General features: G+C 39.4%; 1 protein-coding gene across 1 annotated transcript in view; it reads left to right on the forward strand.

Moving 5' to 3' along the window:
- Positions 1 to 2,997, forward strand: part of HSPA14 (heat shock protein family A (Hsp70) member 14) — a 43,692-nt gene extending 40,695 nt beyond the window's left edge. Inside the window, exons 13-14 of the mRNA XM_047066489.1 lie at positions 390 to 460; positions 1,320 to 2,997. Coding sequence (XP_046922445.1) covers positions 390 to 460; positions 1,320 to 1,398 — 150 coding nt within the window. The 3' untranslated portion in view covers positions 1,399 to 2,997. The remainder of the gene's footprint in view (positions 1 to 389; positions 461 to 1,319) is intronic.
- Positions 2,998 to 21,249: the final 18,252 nt, after the last annotated feature.

Here is a 21,249-nt window from a genome sequence, read left to right on the forward strand (position 1 = left end):
AAAAAAATTAAATAAACTTATATTTAAAAAAGGAGTATATACCAAAATATAACTTACATGTTACTGGAAATGGCTTAATTATCAAAAAGGAAAAGCAGTCTTTATTTTCTGAGACAAAGAATATTTCATAGAAACAATCATTTTAGTCTAGGACATGACATTTAAGAGGAACAGATATATATGTTGTCCTTCTAGAGGAGACATTTCCAGTTAGGAAAGCTTAATCCTTTTTTCAGATTCTGGTAAATGGTAGAAAAATTGAGAACTGCCCTATTTGAAAAGGTTTGTTCCAGTAATGAGTAAAATTTGGTCTGTTGGAATAATTGATGCATCAATTTACTAATATATCAAAGTACTAAATCATCTTTGTATTATTTTTACATAAACAGGTTGTACTCCAGGATCTAGATAAAAAAGAAAATGGATTACGTGATATATTGGCTGTTCTTACTATGAAAAGGTACAAAATTAAACTACTTCTGATATTAAGAAAATTTACTTTGGGGCTTGACCTTTTTTGTTCATTTATTGATTCTCCACCAGGAACATCATGTATTAGAAGCTTACAAAGATTTTATCAGTGAATTATATTTTTTGCCCTGCACAATGACTGTATTTTACAAAAAGAAGTGTATCTCAAATCATTTGCATTCTGAATTTTTTATGAATTCTGTTTTGGTGTGGTGGACCTAAAAACTGGTCCATGCAAGTTTGAGATATAATTTTTATCAATTTTAAATATAATTTTCTAAGGTTTACATGATTCATATTATTTGTCCTATGAAAGGATAAGTTTATTTCAGTATTGCTACAGAAAATCTCTAGGAAATAAATTACTTATTAAATCCAGCTATTACCGTTTCACTAACAACTGACCATCCATAACAATATGTCTTGCAAGTAAATTGTTTCCAAATTAACATTAGGAACAGACAGTTCATTCCATGAGCATACTTATTTAGCAAGCATGTCAAATTCATTAGGGTAGGTTTGCCTTGGCCTGTGCTTGAAAATGGCATGATGCGTCTTCTCAGTTTGCATAAAGTCTTAAACTTAAGATAGTTATCATTGTGGTTTTCAAAGAATACAACTTCTGTCTCAGTGGTGTAGGAAGAAATTTTTAAGAACAGCTACGTAATTATAGCATATGACACTAAGTTTAGACTCTGAAATTGTTTCTTCTTGATCTCAATACTCTTCTTTCTAAAATTAAAATTATCTCTTGTTTACTCAAAGTCCTCAAATAATTTCTTAAGAGCTTTCTGCTTTTATGAAATGAGCTTATGAAATGTTATTTTTTGTTTGTTTGTTTGTTTTAGGGATGGATCTTTACATGTGACATGCACAGATCAAGAGACTGGAAAATGCGAAGCAATCACTATTGAAGTGGCATCTTAGTGTTTTAGAGAAACCAGGAATTTTTTAGAACTAGAATATCGTTATTATTTGGTTTTGTCTATAAGCGATGTTTATATTAAAATACTTTTTTGAATGAACTATATATGTTTCTATTAAAATACAATATATTGGTAAGTGTTGCAACCTTTTTTTGTTTTCCACTTACGATGGGAAATATAAGGACCTTTAGTAGTGAGAAATACAAGGACCTTTTTCTATCATGAAGCTATTTAGAATTAAATTGAGTGGATTGCAGGAAATTTTACTGGAAATTTAACATTGTGTTTTTTAAAAACTTTTGTTTCTATAACTTCAAGTTTGAAGAAGTCTTTTATTCTTACTAGATCATGAATTAAGAACAATTTAAAAGTCTTTGATAGTAGATGAAAAAAGTTGGAGAACCATGTGCAAAGTAAGATACCATTTTTGCTTAAACAAGTAAATTCATAAACTCAACAATTGTGTATAGATATGTGTGTGACAAGCATAGAATACAAAGTCTAGAAGGCTACCCATCAAACTCCTCTAACAGTGGCCTTTCTGTGGACAGAAATATTATAGGGTGGCACTTTTACTTTTTACAGTTTTGTTTAATTTGATTTTTCTCTCTAACAAATATGTTTTTCTTTTGAAATTAAAAGGTTGTTTGTTTTTGAAGAGACGGCTAGCCACATTCTGTTCAATAGAGAACATTCACTAGTGCATTGAGATACTCACTGGGTTACTAATGAGAAGGTCATTCATTCACTAAGTAAAACAAGACAACTAACCTGTGAATATTGAAAAAAGAACTAGAAGGTGAGCAGTGCACATCAGACTCTATTATCAAGAGAGAATTTTCCATTCATTTTTTTCCTTGGTTCCCAGAAGATTTGAGAAGAGGAAATATCTTTACTCAGTGGTCAAATTTAAAAATTGTGCTGTTTTTATCTTTTTCAAACTGTGGAGGTGCTTTTTCATTATAGTTTATTTCTATGGACTTACGTGGCGGTAATATTCTATTTCTAAAGATACAGAAACCAAACTCAAGGTTTTTCATTTATTCTGTATCAAATTATTGACAGAAAAAGAATTCAGATACGATTCTGAGTCCACAAAGAAGCAGGCTCAAAGGCATACACTTTTGATTAAGGATGAGTACTTAGTTATTTTTTAGGATCTTTTCCAAAGTTATAAAAACTTTGAAATCAAATAAATAAATATAAATTATTTTCAGAAAATAGGAAAATAGCATCTGAACTAGTTGAACTGCTAAGTCTATGCTTTCAGTTATGCTTTGGAAAGTGCTTTAGGATTTTATTTTGTAGTTACTGTTAGCTCTTTCAACTAGATCAGGCACTGGCAAACTGTGGCCAGTGTGTCAATTCTATGCCATTCCTATTTTTGTAAATAAAATTTTATTAAAATATAGCCAGGCTTAATGGTATATGTATTGTTGGTGGCTGTCTTCACACTATCATGGCAGATTGAATAGTTGCAACAGAGACTGTGTGGCCCACAAACTCTAAAATACTTACTGTCTGGCTCTTTACGGAAAATGTTTGTCAACGCCTGAAGTAGATTAATGAAACCTGTAGAATAAAATATCATAAAGATTTATTCAAGAGTTTTCTTTTCTTCCATATCCATGGAATAATTTACTTATTTGCTTTCTTTACTAGATTAGTAAGTATTGTGAGAGCAAAGACCATCTTAGTCACTATTATGTCCCAGCCCCTAGGTCACTACCTGAACATAGAGGTGTTAAGTAAAGGTCTACTGAATAAGTGAATTACATGGAAGAAAACAATAAGTCATCTTTGTATTCTATAGGACAATGGCCAGTAAGTACATCTTTTACATATTTTATGGCTTGTTTAGAAACATAAAAAAGGAAAGGAATACCACTGCTTCCGGCTTTATTAGTCAGCTTTGCATGATTTTCTTCCCGAAACATATAAGATTTGAAATTGTCACCAATGGTGCTCTGGCTAATGAATGTACTCCAAATTTCCTTGCGTCCTCATGTGACAGGATTTTTTTCTTCTGAGTGAGGGAAGGTCTGCCAATTAACTTCTCTTGTGTTTCACTTTTTCAAGGTAAAAATAGCTTTAGCATTCTTCTAATTCTAAAATGATACACATCCATTATAAAATTCAAATTGCAAAAGAAGAAAATCTAAAACATCCTATATTCTACAACCCAGAGTAACAACCATTAAGATATTTTTTTTTTTTCAACGTTTATTTATTTTTGGGACAGAGAGAGACAGAACATGAATGGGGGAGGGGCAGAGAGAGAGGGAGACACAGAATCGGAAACAGGCTCCAGGCTCTGAGCCATCAGCCCAGAGCCCGACGCGGGGCTCGAACTCACGGACCGCGAGATCGTGACCTGGCTGAAGTCGGACGCTTAACCGACTGCGCCACCCAGGCACCCCCATTAAGATATTTTTGATGAACATCTTGATAATCTTTTCACGCACTTACCAGTATCACGTATATTTAAAAACATGAGCACTTTTACCAGTAAAGCAAGAGGTTATGTCAAATTATAATTTTGCCTATCTACGTGTCTGATACTGTCTAAAGGACAGAGCCAAGTATACAAATAGAAATAAATGCCAATATATAATACTGTGAAAGTCTTGAGAGGACACAACATACTTCATCACAAACTGAAAGCTTTTATATGTCGGAATTTTTAAGGATTAAAATAAAAAAGGATCAGCACAAAACAAAGTGTGGTAAAATATCAGGATTTCTAAAATAACAGTGAGTAACCATGTCACAAACAATATCATTGTCTGCTTTAATTCATTATCTCATTTTTTAATTTTTTTAACGTTTATTTATTTTTGAGACAGAGACAGAGCATGAACGGGGGAGGGTCAGAGAGAGGGAGACACAGAATCTGAAACAGGCTCCAGGCTCGGAGCTGTCAGCACAGAGCCCGACCCAGGCCTTGAACTCACGGACCGCGGGATCATGACCTGAGCTGAAGTTGGCCACTTAACCGACTGAGCCACCCAGGCGCCCCCGTTATCTCATTTTTTAATTGTGACCTCACCATAACTCCCTGAGTAGTTGCAAAATGCACAGAGCAATATTGCCTCTATTATTTCTGTGTTCTACATGTGGGAAAAGATTCAGAGAAGTTAAAATAATTTATCCAAGGTCTCAGTGAATGTGAATTTTGAACTCATATTCATAATGCTTTTTTGGTAAACTTAATTTTTCTTGACTGCTTCTTATTCTAAACACTTTATGTGCATTATTTCATTTAAATTTACATTTTCCACTGTCCATTCTATTTTCTGCCTCTTGAAGAACATTCAAATGAAACAGAAGACAGCCCATGGGTCTCCAGATACTATGTTTGCAGTGGTCTTCATGAAAAAAGACAGGGGGGTTGGCATAATTCTGTCTGTTTTCCTTGAGAACATGGATGTAGGCCTCTGGCTTTTGATTTCCCTCTCCATTTATAGCCAGAATTTACCAAGATCCTCAAACTTTTTAGTCTCAACTCTTCTACACTCTTAAAAATTATTGAGAATGTAAAGCTTCTATTTACATTGGATTTACATATGTGTAGTTTTAGTTATATTTACCATATGGAAGTTAAAACCTAAAGATTTAAAAATAATCATTTTTAAATTAAAATTACATGTTAACGTAAGTAACATTTTTATGAAAGATAACTTTTACAAAAGATGAAGGGCCAAGTGTGGAGGTTTTCTTGCTTGCGTGTGGGAGGGGCAGAGGAAGAGGGGGAGAGAATCTTATGTGGAGCCCAACACGGGGCTCCATCTCACAACCATGAGATCATGACCTGAGCCAAAATCAAGAGTCAAACGCTTAACTGACCCAGGTGCCACCCAGCTGCCCTATGTTTTTTCAAATCTCCTTGATGTCGCCTTGAGAAGATCCTCTGTTTCTTCATTGAGTCTGTTGCAGTATCTGAGTTGTGTATCCTCTGAGAAACTTCACTATATACTTGTGAGAGGAGAGTAAAGAAGGCAGGTAACATTGTGCTGTTATTATGAGAAGTTTTGAACTTACTAGGCCCCTGAAGAGCTGTTCCTAAAATAGTAGACACGGTGGTACCTCTTGAATAGAAAAGGTCTAATCTGTCCCCTGCAGTTAGTGGGATTGAAGACGAAAAAATAAAGGAAACATGATTTACAAAAAAGTCTAATGCATTCTATAAATTTGGGTCTGAAATTGATCGAGATCCAAAACCAGACAAGGTAACTATAAAATGTGGGAAGTGCATTTAGTGCATAGGAGAGAATGGAAGGCAAGAGTTAACTGCTTTAGATAGGGCAACCAGGAGAGGCCTCTGAAGAAGTGGAAGAAGTTAAGACCCAAGCGATAAGAAGGTAGCCATGTGAAGAGAGACAAGAGCTTGTCCTCTAGAAAGTAATTTAGAGTTGCCTTAAGATACTTACTTATTATCTGCTTCTCCCACTAGGATATAAATTCTATGAAGACAGAGTCTTTCTTTCTTACCTATTTTTGGTACCTCAGACGGTGCCTGGCACATAGGAGATGCACCATAAAAGATCTCTTCATGGGTGGAAAAAGTCCTAGAGAACAGTGAGAGTGGCACAAAGTAAGGTTAGGGTGGCAGCGTTCCAGTCATTTAAGGCTTGGTAAACTATTTAAGTTTTGGATTTTATTCTAGGTACACTGGGCAGTATTTAGAGCAGGAGGACATGTTCTGCTTCATGACCTTATGGTCATTCTGCCGGCTGTATGGAAAAAGGATTAGAGGGGAAGCAATAGTAGAAGTTAAACCAGGTAGTCAGTCTTTTGCAGGACTGCAGGTAGGAATGACAGCCTGTACTAAAGTCATAGCAGCGATGGAGAAAAGGGGCAGAATCAATGTGTATTTTGGACATCGCATTGACAGGACGTGCTAATGAAATTATGGAATGAGGGGAGGGTAAATCAAGATGACACCTAGATTTCCTTCTTGGACCCCTGAGTCAATCATAGTGCCAGTGTATTAAGAAAGTTTGGGGGGCCTGCAGTGGAAAGGATCAGGTCTGGAAGCAAAAATCAAGGGCCTTTTTACGAGCGTGTTCAATTTGAGATGTTTGTGCAAAACCTCAGAGGATATGTCAGCTAGGCACTGTGGATATTCAAATCTGGAGTTCAGGGAAGAGGTCAAGGCTGGAGACAAACAGTTGAGAATCTTAAGTATAAAGATGGTATATAAATTCATGGGAACCGAGGTAGTCCCTTAGGGAGAGAACCTAAGAGAGGTCTTGGGGCCAAGCCCTGAGCAACCCTAGCAGTTTAGGTTAGTTAACGGGAGCCAAAAATGGGAGTGAAGAGAGGTCAAGAAAACCAAGAAAGAAACTGAGTCAGGATGGATGCTCCTGGGGTGTTGTAAAAACACAGGACAGGCAGTGAATACACTTGGGGAGGGAAGGAAGGCAGGCAATGTGGCTGTATCTAAGACTTAAAGGGTCTCTAGGAGTAAATCTAGCAAAGATGGAGGAAAGGAGGCATTTTCTAGCATCAAGAGCAGAATCGAAGTCCTGGGGACAAGGAATATTTGAGGAGGTCACAAACTAATATAGGCAGGAGTGATGAGCAGTGAGGCTTGAGAAGCAGACAGGAACCACCATGTGGCAAAGGGGCTTCCATGTTATAGGGCTGGATAGGACCTTTTATTCCTTATCAAGGTAATAAGATGCTCGTTATAGAAAATAGTTAAATATGTGAAAAACGATAAATCAAAAAGGAAACCACTCCCCAGAGATTTTATATTTATCTTCCTATATATTTTTACCTAGTTGAAACTTTTATAGGTTTCTGTTGTTGCTTTTTTGCTTCCCCCATGATACTAAAGGCTTCATAAACACCTGATTAGATGGCTAGACAGTGTTTCAGAACGGAATCAAATACATTAATTTCTTTAATGTTCTATGTTTACAGTAGTTCGAAGTTATACATGATGCTTTGAAGTATTTTTATAATTTAAGACAAATTTCTTTTAAAAATCCTTGGTCGATGTCAAACGACTTTCTTCCTGTTTTCCCAATTGACTCTTCTAAGATTTCTGCATTAGATTGTTTATTTCATTTTTGAGAGAGAGAAAGCACATGTGGGAGAGGGACAGAGAGAGAGGGAAAGAGAATCCAAAGCAGGCTCCACACTGCCAGCGTAGGGCCCTATACGAGCTCTAACCCACAAACCATGAAATCATGACCTGAGCCAAGTCCAATGTTTACCGGACTGAGCCACTCAGGTATCTTGCCCGCTGCGTTAGATTGTTTAGAGTAATCACCATGGATGCGGTGTGAAGAATGGAAGATGGAAGGGGGGGACGGGGGACCGGTTAAGAGCTCTTAGTCATCCAATTCAGAGAACCTCGAGTCCTGCAGCCTTTCAACCAAGCTGTGCGCAGACTACCTGGGAGCTTATTAGAAAGAACAGAACCTCATGTCCCAACCCAGACCGACCTAATTTGAATCTGCATTTTAACAAGCTCCCCAGAGGATTCCTATGCCAATCAAGTGTGCGAAGCACAGATGCAGACTGGTGGTTTCAAACTCCTGCACACGAGAATCACCTGGGGAGCTCTAAAAAATTCCAATGCTCGGGTCACACCCCCATACCAAATAAACCAATCTCAGCGAGTGGTACCAAAAACCAAAACGTCTCCAAGCGATCCCAACATGCAGTCAAAAAGAAAACCTTTATCTAGGGGTGTAGCGTGGAAGAAAACAATGGTTACTGGGACTCAGGTGGCCGAAGAAAAGGCACCGAAGGTAAACCTACTCTGCACCATACAGCTCCGCTCTATGTTTTGGATTTTGCACAACATACAAGCAGTGGTCATGTGAAAGCACGAAAAACCGTGGGAAGGCCTGACGTTGCGCACTCCTCAATTAGGAGTTACCCCGCGCGGTCGAAGGAGGCTGGCAGCTTAACCAGGAGGAGCGCCCGAACCCGAACCCGAACCCGAACCCGAACCGCGTACGCGCCCCGCCCACCTCCCCCAGCGACTCCCGCAACCTCCTGTGCGTCGGGATGCGACGTGGGGCGCATGCGCGCTCGCCGTGGCTGGGGTCGATCTTCGGTGACGTCAGGACGCCTCGCGGGCACCAGCCCCCAGCCCGGGCCCCCGACTCCCGCGCCGGCCGGGCGGGGGCGGGGCGTCGGGCCAGCTGAGCTATCCCGTCAGACCGCGCCAGTTTGAATGAAAGCTCCCTAAGATGGCGGCGGCCGGGGCCGAGGCGCGAGGAGGTGAGGGCTGGAGAGCGGCGTCCCTCACTATCCCCCGTTCTCCAGGCAAACTCCCGAGGCCCGGGAAGCGGGGCCGGGACCCGCGGACCCGCCAGAGCGCGACGCGGCGAGACGCCGCCTCCCGCCCTGCTGACACCTTGGCCCCCAAAGGCGCGCCGCGGGCTTCATCTATCCCCCGGCCCCTGACCCTTCTCGCGGCACGGCCCGCTCGCTCCCCGCAGTCTTCTGCGCCCCGCTTCCGCGGGGCCCGGCCCGCACGCCCTGCTCCGAGGTCGGCTGTCTCTCGCTCCGCGGACGTCCCGCGGACTCCGTGGCCCGACCCCCGCTGCCCGTTGGGCCCGAGGCCCCTCCCCGCCTGGTCGCCGTGTGGAGGCATTCGGGCGGCCGCCGCGGCTCCTGGTAATCCCTGGGGGAGGAGGGGGGCTCGAGGGCCTGTGGGCACGCGTGTGGTTTACTCCTTTGTGGTGGTTTGGGCGGGACGTTGTGTGTTCCGGCTGGCCTTTTAACTGGGAAGCGGGAAGTACCCGGTGGTGTAAACGTGACCTCGATAGCGGAGGAAAGAAAGAAATTGGGGCTGGAGTATAAACGCTAAGGAAATGAGGGAGCGTGCACCCCAGTTTGGACGCACTGGTAGGGTAAATTTCCTGTCGGAGAATAATATCCCAGTAAGTGGGTATTTGAAGACGTAGCCTCTGGCTTACGGTGATTGTTCTACCCACCGGGAACTTGCGTGTTATTTACGTGGACGCCAGAGAACTAGGTGCTGAGCCGCGCGCGCGCGTGTGTGTGTATGTGTGTGTGTCTGTGTGTGCGTGTGAGTGTGCGCGCGCGCGTGTCTGAAAGACGGGAATTTTCAAGACATTCTAGAATGTAGAGGTGTTTTCCAGCACTCCTCTCCACCTAGATTATCATGTCTTTATCCCCCAACTTTTCTTCCACTAGGGATTAGTGTGAACCTAGTGTGAGGTTTTTGTAGTGGTAATGAAATGTTAAATCTTGCAAATGAATTATTTTCTACATTATTGTAGATAATAGAATTGTTACCAGGGATTTGCGGTTTTTTAGGTTCCAGGGTGTTGTTTGTTTGTTTCTCAAAAATAGCATTTCCGTCGAGAGTTGTCTTGAATCCTCAAGTTACTTAAACTAGATAAAAATGGTAGGAACAACAGACATACACACCTTGGGTCGATATCCAACAGGAACCTCCTTTGCACGTGATCAGCATAGTGAGGTTAACTTTACACAAAACACCCCGAAGTTTTTTAAATGGAAGACTTGTAAGTGGTCATTTGTGTTAAACCACTCTTGCACCCTCAAACCGCCACTCCGCAGCAAGCAATCTCTCCGCCAATCTTGGGGGGTTGGGGGGGAGAAATACCTTTCATTTTCTTGGTCTCGAATTACGAACCTTTTGTAGGAAGCGGGGTGGTGGAAATCCTGCTTCAAGGTTTCTGACAATGAAGCCCCTGTGTGAGTTGGGGAGGGTGAGGGAAGGCTGTGGTGAGAGCAGCTGTGTTCTCTCTTCCTTGGAAATTACCTCAAAACAAAAGGTTATCACAACTACCTTGGAGAGCTACCAAAGAAAGCTTGAGTTTATTGATAGATTTTGTTTGGTTAATTCCGATTTACTCCAACCCTCACATTTTTCCAGTGAGTCTGAAATCCAGAAAGATGGGACTCTCGTGTGGCAGGGGCAGAGCACCCTTGATTGTTTCTAGTGCTTACCGTAACACTAGTCGTAAAACCAAGTTTATTATATATTTCTAAACATCCACTTGTGTTAACGTATTTTACATGCCGTATGGTAGCACACTGTTTACAGAAATTTCGGAGTAAAATCTTCTGCAGCACATTTAGTTACTGGCTTCTGTAAGGTTAATTATGAGTGTGTCTGATTTTCTTTAAGCTTGGTATATGGATTATGTAAATTGAATACACTGTTTTGTAAACCTTGGCTTTAAAAACAACACAGGAAATGAGTATTATGAAAATATATTCCCCATTATTTATTATAACTCTAGGGCTTATTTACCTTGATAATAATACACTACAGCAGAGGCAAAGTAATAAATGGAGTTAAAATTTCATGCAGGTTTCCAGAATGGGGAAAGTAGGACATGTGATGTATGAGTATGTGACTATGGAACTATATTTCAATTAGATTTCAGTTCTTATTGTCCAGCTAAGGTAAAGGGGACTAGTTCTTTTTAACAACTTATAAGGCTGCTTTAAAATCTATTTAAGATATTTTTACTAACAATAAGTTTGTCTTAGGTATCTACATTTTGTTAAACCAGCAATTCTATGTAGAATATAATGGAAAAGTCAAAAACATTATCTCTGTTGTCCTTTGTATCTATATGTAATTTTAGGAAAGCTTACAGACTTGAAACTGTTCGTTCAGGTGGCTTAGTAGAAATGAATTGACATTAGTTAAGCATAGTAGAATAGAGATCCATGAGAAAATCCAAGAAGACCAATTTATCAAAAACAGTTCTTTAATGCTTAACTTTTCTGGAAGACACATAAATGGTTTCTTGTCATATGAATTTTTAGTCCTGTAAAATTGCCAGTTGAAGGGTGGGGATATGGAGGTCTTAAGTTTTTCCTTTTTTTTTTTTTTTTTTTTTTTGGTTTTAATTGAGTAGCTATTTCATTAGTAAAGAATTCTATTTTCTTATTGTAGCTTGGTGTGTGCCTTGCCTAGTTTCACTTGATACTCTTCAGGAATTATGTAGAAAAGAAAAACTCACATGTAAATCGATTGGAATCACCAAAAGGAATCTAAACAATTATGAGGTGGAATACTTGTGTGACTACAAGGTAGTAAAGGTAAGGCAAATATCTAGCCCCTTAAAAGAGACCTAATCAGACTTCAATTCAGTATTTCATATTTCTGTAACATAAAAAGACCTTAAAAGTAAGCAAAAGCTCTTCTTAATGTTAAAAATTCTAAGCCATAATAAATTTATATGTCCTATCATCTATATTGCCAAATAACATTGAGAGGATTTTGAAGCATTAAATGTTCTTGCATTAGAATATTTTAAGGTGCTTATATCATTCTACATCCAACTCTTGATTATCTCCGTGTGGATTACCAGAGCAAATGTTTTATCTCATATTGGCTTTTCCTGTCATTCATTTTGTTCCTGAATCATATTTCCCCACTATCACCTGAAATAAACAGAGAAATTCAAACCCAATTTTAGTGCTGTTGAATCTCCTCATGAAGCATCACCATCGTATATGTCCTGTATTGTGTCAAACTCCAGATATTAGTGAGGCTCTGTGGTCTAATAGAATGGCCTGGAGTTCAAAGTCATTTCTAGTCTTCGATTGGTACCTTGTGGCTTCATCAAAGTCATTTCGCTTCTCTGGGCCTCACTTGATTCCTGTTTCTCTCAAATGACAGGGTTGTTTTCTTAAGAACCTTCTTCAATCTAAACCTTACGATATATTTTTGAGTAATTCATTTTTCTCCAGAGTAGCCTGCTCCCTGTGTGGAACTCTTTTTTGGTCGTTTGTCAGTTCTTCCAGACAAATGAATTAGGACTCCTCCTCCTCCATCTTCCATACCCATTCAGTCATTAAATCTAGTTCTTCCTTTGCAACATCCGCCATCTTTTCATGTAACTGCCTTTCCCGCTCAGTGGGATTTTATGATCAAGCATTTCACCTATACTCTTGGCAACCTTCAACCCAAAAACAGCCCAGTCATCTTCCATCTCAGTGTTTAAATGGTGGTCTGAACAATCTACCCAAGAGTATCCTATAGTCACACATATTGGTGCCAGTAATGTCTGTTTCTAGTCTCACTCCGCTCCGTTCTACTAAAGCCTTTTGTCTGTTGCTTTCTTTTCGTTTTCTTGTCAGCAGTTTTTCCAACTTTTATTACTTTTCTGGACTTCTTACTCTATCCTTCACCTTCATATTCAGCCACAGACCTCTTCTACCTCAGTTAATCTTTCACTTCAGTGAAAAATAGGATCCTGCAAGTATGAATTCTCAACTTAGCTTCACACAAGTTCTCTGTAACTTTGCTGGTACTGTTTTTCCTTTTTTAGTCCTTTCCATCCCCTTTAAAGGACTTTGCTTAATCTGTGATGTTTTTGTTTGTGTGTGTGTGTTTTTCTGCCCCCCTTCCCCCTTATTAAGCTCTTTTTCCACTGACCTCTCTCAATCAGTAAAACCTATTCAGGTCTTCCCCAACCTCTCTTTGACCTCGTGTCCCTACTCACGCATTTCCTGTCTTTGCTTCTACCTCATTTTCCATTAACTTTTAAAAACAGCTTTGTTGAGATGTAATTCACCAAGCATACAATTCATTAATTTGAAGTATACAATTCATAGCTTTTAGCACGCTCTCAGAGTTCTTCTGAAGTTGACTGTGGTGATGGTTACACATTCTCATTATCCTGAAAAGGAACTCCACTCTGCTCACTCATCATTCCCTAATCCTTCCCAGTCTCCTTACCCCACTAGCCCTAGCCCTAGGCAACCCCTCATCTACTTTCTGTCTCTATAGATTCCCTGTTTGGGCAATTCATGTAAATAGAACATTACAATCTGTATGTGTTTCTTTGTAATTGGTTTCTTTAACTTAGCGTGGTGTTTTCAAGGTGGTGTTTTCAAGGTTCGTCTATGTTGTAGTATGTATCAATACATCATTCCTTTTTATTGCCAAATATTCCACTATAGGACTATCACTTTTAATTTACCTATTGATCACTTAGACATTTTGGTTGTTTTTGTTTGGGGGTTATTATAAATAATGCTGTTATGAACATGCATGTACAGGTTTTTGCATGGATGTGTTTTCACTTCTCTTGATACATACCTAGGAGTTGAATTGTTGAGTCATATAGTTTCTCTGTGATTAACCATTTGAGGAACTGCCAACCTTTTCCAGAGGGACAGCACCATTTTACATCGAACTAGCAGTGTTACAAGTATTTGAATTTCTCTACCCCTCACCTGCATGTTTTATTATCTGACGCTTTTGATTATTGCTATCCTAGTGGGAATGGAGCAGTACCTCCTTATGGTTTTGATTTGCATTTCTCTGATGGCTAATGATGCTGAACATCTTTTCATCTGGTTTTTAGTCATTTGTATATCTTTGGAGAACTGTCTATTCAGAGCCTTTGCCCATTTTTAAAAATTGGGTTGGCTTTTTTTTTTTTTATTATTGAGTCATAATAGTTCTTTATATATGCTAGATAGTCCCTCATGAGATACACAGTTTGTAAATATTTTCTCCTGGGAATTGTCTCTTCACTTCTCATTAACTAATTGCCAATATGAGCACCTCAAATCTTACTCTCCTTCATAGCAACATCTAACACTGTTGACCTTCCTTTCCTTCTTTGAAATTTTCTTGTCCATGGAGAGACTGCCTAGGTTCACACTCTGGCTCTACCATTTATTAGTTGAGTGACTTTTAGCAAATTACTTAGCCTCCCTGTCTTTCCACTTCTTCACCTGTAAAATGAGGATAGTTATGGTACCCAACTCATAATGGCGGGGACCACCATAGGGTTAAATGAGTGGATGTAAGTATATCCTTACAACAGAGACTGACCTATGATGTTCATATTGAAGAAATGTTTTCTGTCATTGTTGTTCACCTCTGTCTCCACCTATTTTTCTTACTACTCTTCCGGAATCTCCTTGTTGTCTCTTGTCTGTCCTTTCTCGGAAATGTAGATAATCTCCATAGCTGTGTCCTTGGCCCTCTTCTCACCTTGAAGTGGCTCTGTAGATGCCCTCTTTCCCAGTGCTTTCTACTTCTATCTGTTTGATTCATGACTCCCAAATCTTTGTGAGGCATTGACCTCTTTATGGACTTCATTTCAAAGTAGACACTATACAGGTACCCAAATTCAGCATATTTAAACTGTACCAATTTTCCTCCCTCAAATCTGTACCCTGAGCTAGGATTCCCTATCTAGATTAACAAAACCAGAATACTTCCAGTTACCTAACCTTGTAATTTTATACATTTTTAATTCCTCCCTCCTCCCTACCCACTCGTAGGTCATCAGATTATATCGTCTCTATTTGTCTTTTCTTGTTCATTCTTTTCCTGTTCAACTGTACTTTCACAAAGCTAGTTTCCTAGGGGTCTGTATTGAGATTGAAGGAACTACCGTTATTCTTATACAGGATTCTGAGTGTTGTTAGATTTTGGATAGTTTTTGCGCTTTGGTTTCTCCTTTGTCCTTCTCATCAATTCTTTTGGTTTTTTGTTTAGGAATAAGCAACCTTACTTGCACACTTAGGTCCTCACTATGCCACTTACATCCCTCATTTCTTCTCCTTTCTAGCACAAATTGTTTAATCTATAGGACAGTATTATTTCATCATACCTCTACTTTTTTTTTCTCTGTCTCCCCACTCCTGTTCAGGGCGAGTGAAAGATCTCATGACACTGTCCTTTTATTGTGTGTAACCCTCCATTTAGCTCATCAGAGACACTATTTCACTGCCATATTCCTCAAAGCCATTAACAGTTTTTCTAAAACACAGTTCTGGTTGCTTTAGGTAGGGCCTTGCTTTAGACCTTTTAATGACTTGTCTACCAATCTAAGACGAGACCCTTTGAACTAAGGTCCTTTATTATCTGGCCACCAACTACCTTTCCAGCCTCATCGCTTGTCACATATCATGCTTTCTATCCACACTGCAATACTCCTAAGCTCTTTGATTTAGCTAAGGTTTACTGAGCACCTACTATGAGCTGGGCACTCTTCTAAGCATTGGGAATATAGCTTATATTCCAATTCGTTGAACACATTATGTACCCTTGTGCCCTTTTGCTGTTCTTGTCTTGTTCCCTCTTTAAAATACTATTGTTTCCCTCCTTGACAAAATTCTCTTTGGCCTACAAGGTTCAGCTGAAAGGTTACCACCTATTACTGAGCCTTCCTCCATATCCCTAAAATTAATTGCTTTATATTCAGGACCTAGAAAGCACTGTTCTTGTTATTAGTCTAGAACTTGACATATTTTATAGCTTGGTTTCATACCTTCTGTGCTAAATTGTCAACTATTTAGGGCCAGGACTATGTCTTACTGTAGTCTCTAGTACAAAGTGGGTATTAAGTTAGTGGCTAATGAATTTAACTGGCTTCTGCATTAGTGATTTCTCCACTCTTCACAGTCACCAATAGACTAGACCCTTTTAGCTTCATGCTCAGATTATAGCAGCAGTCTGTTGATTAATAGCTCCTATATCATCTTGCTATAGTCTCAGTAAATATTTGAGTTTCTTCTGTGTGTGGATACTATATTAGGCACTGGGAAAAATAAAAGATTAATCAGAAACTGTCTCTCATCTTGAACTCACAGCCTATTGGAAAGATTGAGAAGTAAACCATGGCAATATAGCATAATAAGTGCAGGGGGAGGTGCACCTGGGCTAGGCCACAGAAGGCTTCCCAGAAGGGATATCCCACTGAGGCCTGAAAAGACAGGTACGGTAACTCACAGTTTTCGCACACAGAATGGAGTGCTAGAATGTGGGATTGGGAAAGAATGAGATGAGTGAAGAACTTTCAGCATTCTACAGCAATGGGTAGTCATATGCAAGGTTTTAAAAAGAGGGATACAATCAGATACGTAATTCAGAGAACTTTCTGCAGTGAGGAATGTAGGAGGGGAATGGCACACACACTTAAACATTCTGAAAAGCTGTTACAGTAGTCTAGGCAAGAAATAGTGGTGCTTAAAGTAGTAATAATGGAGGTGAAGAGAAATAAGTAATTTTTTTTATTCTCATGGTTACAAAATGTACAAGTGTGGTTGAGTGGTCAGAGAGAGGATTGGGTAGGGATCCAGCAGTGTGGGATCACACATATTTCACATATATGAAAACATGGGTTTCTGACTTGTGCTGGTGTGGATAATACTCCTCACCAAGACCCAGGAATATAGGAGGATTAGGATAGGAAGACTAGATTAGGTTGAGAACATTTAAGTGTAAGATGATCAGTAGATAGTTGGAAATGTGGCCCCAAGTCAGGAGTGAGAACTGGAAACAGATCTTGAAGTAATTGGCAAAAAGATGGCATTTGAGGCTCCGGGAATGGGTATGGTTACCCACTAATTAACAGATATTTCTTGTCATCTCTCATGTTGTATGCTTGACACTAGGGATCTCAGCAATGAGTGACACAGAGGTATGATCCCTGGCACATGGAGTTTATCTTTTGGTGAGGGTAGAAAACCCTTAAATAAAATTGTACAGCATGCTTATAGTTGAGGTGAGTCCTAATGTAACGGAAGGGTCTAACTTATAGACAAACTAGGCAGCTGTCCCTGAGGAATGGTGTTTAAACTCAGTGCTAAAGGATGAAAAGATAAATAGGGGAGTCTTGAAGGAGAAGAGAGCCTGACTTCTTTAAGGAACAGAAAGTGTGAGTGGAATGTAGTCAGCAAGAGGGATCAAAAGAAGGCTAGAAGGATGGATAGGACCCAGAAAGCACAGATCCGTGCAGCCCAAGAAAAGAATTTGGACTCTAGGGCCTTAGGGAAACATTGAGTAGTTGTGAGCAGGGGAGTGACTTGATGCAGTGGGTGTGTTGAAGATAGCATTCCGGCTGTTGTGCCATGAATGGTTTGAAAGTGGTTCGAGGGTATTACAGTAATTCACACAAAGAAAATGTGTGAAGAGAACAAGGATGGAGGAGTAGTTGGGGGGGGTGGGGGGGGGGTGGGGGGGAGGGTCTCATGGGAAGAGCTATCAAAGAAACTGATACAAACTGGCAAGAAAGGTAGGAGGAAAACCGGAAGAATGAATCTTGAAGCCTAAGGGAGAGATAATGTCAGCAAAATAGAGAAGAGGCCAGTGGGTCAAAGAAGAACCGAGAAGTACCCACTGGACCGAGCAATGGAAGGGTCATTGATGCCTTCAGAGCAGTGTCTGTGCGTGGATAGAAGCCTAAATAGAATGAATTAAAGAATAAATTGGAGATGAGAAAGAGTCAAGCAGTATGGACAACTCTTTAAAGAATTCTAGCTTTGAAGAAAGGGATAAAGTGCTATGTAGGTTTTAAGGGTGTTTATAATTTTGTTTTTTATTAAATCTCAATAGGTAATATATGCATGTGATTTTCAAAACTGAATGTTATAAAAGTTGGATGTTCTTATACTGAAAAGAAATCTTCCACTCTTGTCACCTTAGTCTCCCGTCCCTCAACTAGTAATTTATCACATCTTTTTTGAGATTCCTTACATATTCTAGCATTTGTATCTCAAAGGAGGTTTGGTTTCATTTTGCTTTTTCAAATGCAAAGGGAAGTTTAAAAAAATAAAAACTGCAGGAGGTTTAAATGCTGGTGAGAACAAGTAGAGAGGGAGAGACTGGAGAGGCGAGAGGTAGGGTAACTGATAGAGGAAGTGCATCTCCTCGTATCTGCATCTGCCTTTTCTCTAATGATGTGTCCAGGGGAGGGTGCAAATGAGAGAGTTTCTGTTTTCTCTCTGCATTAGGAACAGGGAGGTGTGTTGCTACTGAAAATAATGGGGGAGGTAGTGGGATAGTGACCTTGAACAAGGTGGAGGAGTTCTGAAGTAGGCAGTTTGGGGAAACGGAATGAATGCTCACTGGAGGAACAACACAACAGATCTGTTACTGTTACGAGTTCATGTCAGGGTCCCATTCAGCAAATAGTAATAATGCCATTTGCTGCTGCATGTTCTTGCCACGTTATCCTTTCATACAGAAAAAATTATGACAAAACTGAATACTCTTTGTTAACATCCTTAGCTCATCAGTGAAGAATTCACCACCCCCATGCACATTGGTAAGACTTCTCTCTCAGCAAGCATAGATTAAGAAGGAAATATTACCAAAGCTTTGACTTCATAAAATATCCAGGTAGTTCTATGTCTAACGAACCATCACTACACTTCATGGCACATACTGACAGAATTTTCCACATTGAGCATTAAATTAATATTCCTAAAGGACTGATTCACTTAGAGTGGTGTGTTAAGAGCGGGAATAACATAGAAATCATTTGACTAACACCCATATTTTGGAGATCAGGAAAACAAAGCTCCAGGAAAGGACTTTTCCAGGGTTGTGTTGCTCAGTTGTGTCCATCTTCGACCACTAACCCAGGTCTGAGAATTGCTACTTGGTCAGTTACTGGCATGAAAAGCCACTGAGTTTCCATGGAACACTAGTGTTTTCATAATTAGACTCAGGCTATTCTACCACTAACATTGAATATGATGATTTCAAAACTTGCAGAAGAAAGTAGCTAATGGGAGAATAGCTTTTGTTTTTTGTCCTCCAATATATACATTTGAAAAACAACCCAGATTAAATTTAGCAGCTTTTATTCCTTTTAAAGATTCATATGTAGTTACTGTTGTGATTTTTTTTTAATTGCATACATGTTGATAGTCCTACTTTTTGTTATGCATTCAGAAACATTTAATAGAGCTTAAGATACAGCAAGCAATTGTGCTTGGTTCTGTGGCTACGAAGAAGATTTCATCCCTCATGGTTTCTGGTTAAGATTAGAAATGGAAACACAAGGAGATTGGCAGTGATCAGTTCTTCTTGGGCAAGAGAGGAAGGAAAGACTTCATGGGCAGGGACAGGGGGACATTTGAGCTGACTTCTAAAGATGAGTAGATTTTTCTACACATAAAAAATGAAACCAAAATACGCTCATTATGGAAATGGAAGAGGTCATTGTAATCAGAACTTTGTGAACAAAGCAGAAAGGGGTGAAGAGGACTGGCATGTTCAAGTACTAGCTGCAGTTAGTATGGCTAGAGGGTGGTATGTAAATGGGGTTATAATGGAAGACTGTCAGAGAGATATCAGGGACTCAGTCAAGAATGATCTTCTTTGCTGTAATAGGAAGTGTGAACTTCATTCTTTAGGCAGTGGAGGAGCAATTAAAATTTTTAAGGAAGAAAGTAACAGAATGACTGGTACTGTGGATTTCTTATTTTTGTAAGAAAACTTCAGTAATGATAAATTGGGATGTTGTCAGTCTGGAGGCAGAGAAACCAGTTAGGAGATTAATGTAATAATCCCAGCAAGAATTGAAGACCTTAAGTAACTAGAGCTATGGTAAAGAGATGGACAGGAACAAGTATCTGAAGAAACTTGATGATGGATTGAGAACAATCTAGATTGAGCTCCTAGTTTGCAACTCGTGTGACTGGGTAGATGATAAGATTACCCTTGATGAGGAAAAGAAAAAAATCCATTTGAAAGAACAGTGGTGGGTTCCATGAAATAGATGGATTTAAGAAGCTGTTGGGCATCCAGTAGGCTATTGGATATATGGAGGTGCAGGAAAAATTTTGGGAGTTATTAGCATGTAATTAAAACTGTCGGAGTGATGAGGTTGCCCAGAGAGCATTTGGAGCAAGGATTCTTAACCTTAAATCTGGAATCCACATATCCTCAATTATCCAAAATATTGCATATGTGACTTTGTTAGGGGAAGGTCCATCGCTTTCTTCAGATTTTCAAAAGGGACAAACGCTTACTTGGTGTGAAAAGGGGCCAAGGACAGAGCCTCAAGTATCTGCACTAAGTGATGGGCGGGGACAATAGTCTCAGCAGAGAAGGCAGAAAAGGAACAATAGTGAAGAGAGAAATGTGGTATCAAAGCCTAAGTCAAGTAACATGAGGGCTTGTAGAGTCTTTGGCTTGGCACTGAGAAGACTGATAAATTGTTCCTAATAAACACGATGGAAACCAAATGTATTTGTATGTAATGAAACTCCCCACAGAAACACCATGTTTTCTAAGAATTGTAAAAACTATTGGCCTACCAAAAAAGTTCAAATGCCTCCATCAAATATTCAAGGCTAAGATTTGTTCTCACCTTGCCATTACAGTTTAATCTCTCACTTCAATATTCTGAACTTTAAAGCTAGCCAAATCCATCTCTTCACTGCTTTCTGAATACTTCATACAGATCTTAGCTCCTAGTTTTTGCTGGTGGTTTTCATCCTGCCTGCCCTGTTCCCTACCCAACAAATCCTATCAGTCTTTCACAGTTTAGTTCTGTTTGCTCTGTGCTCTTTTCTGACTATATTGATTTCCCTCTCTATATTCTAGTGGTAATTATTGTCTTGTTTTGGCATTTAAAATTGTACTGCCTTGCATTGCTACTTACTTGACATATTACTGCCTTCTTTTCCCAGTGAGCTTTTACTCCTAAAGGCTAGCACTACCTTACGTCTCATCATACCCCCTGGTGGCTGAACTTGCACATACTTATTTTAAATACTAAAATACTCGAATGAATTTAACCTAAGCCAAACATAGTGGGGGAAAATGTCTTTAAGAAAAAATTCATATGATGCATTCTAAATTATACAGGAGCAATTTATGTATCATTTTTACAACCGTACTCCATTTCTATGGGTAATCAAGAGTTGATTGCGTGTCAGAATAAGATACTGATACAATATATGAGGCTTAATGAACTTTTGGGCTTTTATTTGGAACTTTAGCATATTGAATTAAATTTGTTAAGCCATACATACTAATTTTTCTGTGTAAAATTTATCAGTTCTTCAAAACAAATATCTTTTTTGGATTGCAAAGTAAAATATACTTACTAAA

Source organism: Lynx rufus, unplaced genomic scaffold, assembly GCF_022079265.1.
Source record: "Lynx rufus isolate CCGP_SWC_20201006 ecotype Redwood Valley unplaced genomic scaffold, mLynRuf1.p SCAF_7, whole genome shotgun sequence".
Classification (NCBI taxonomy): domain Eukaryota; kingdom Metazoa; phylum Chordata; class Mammalia; order Carnivora; family Felidae; genus Lynx; species Lynx rufus.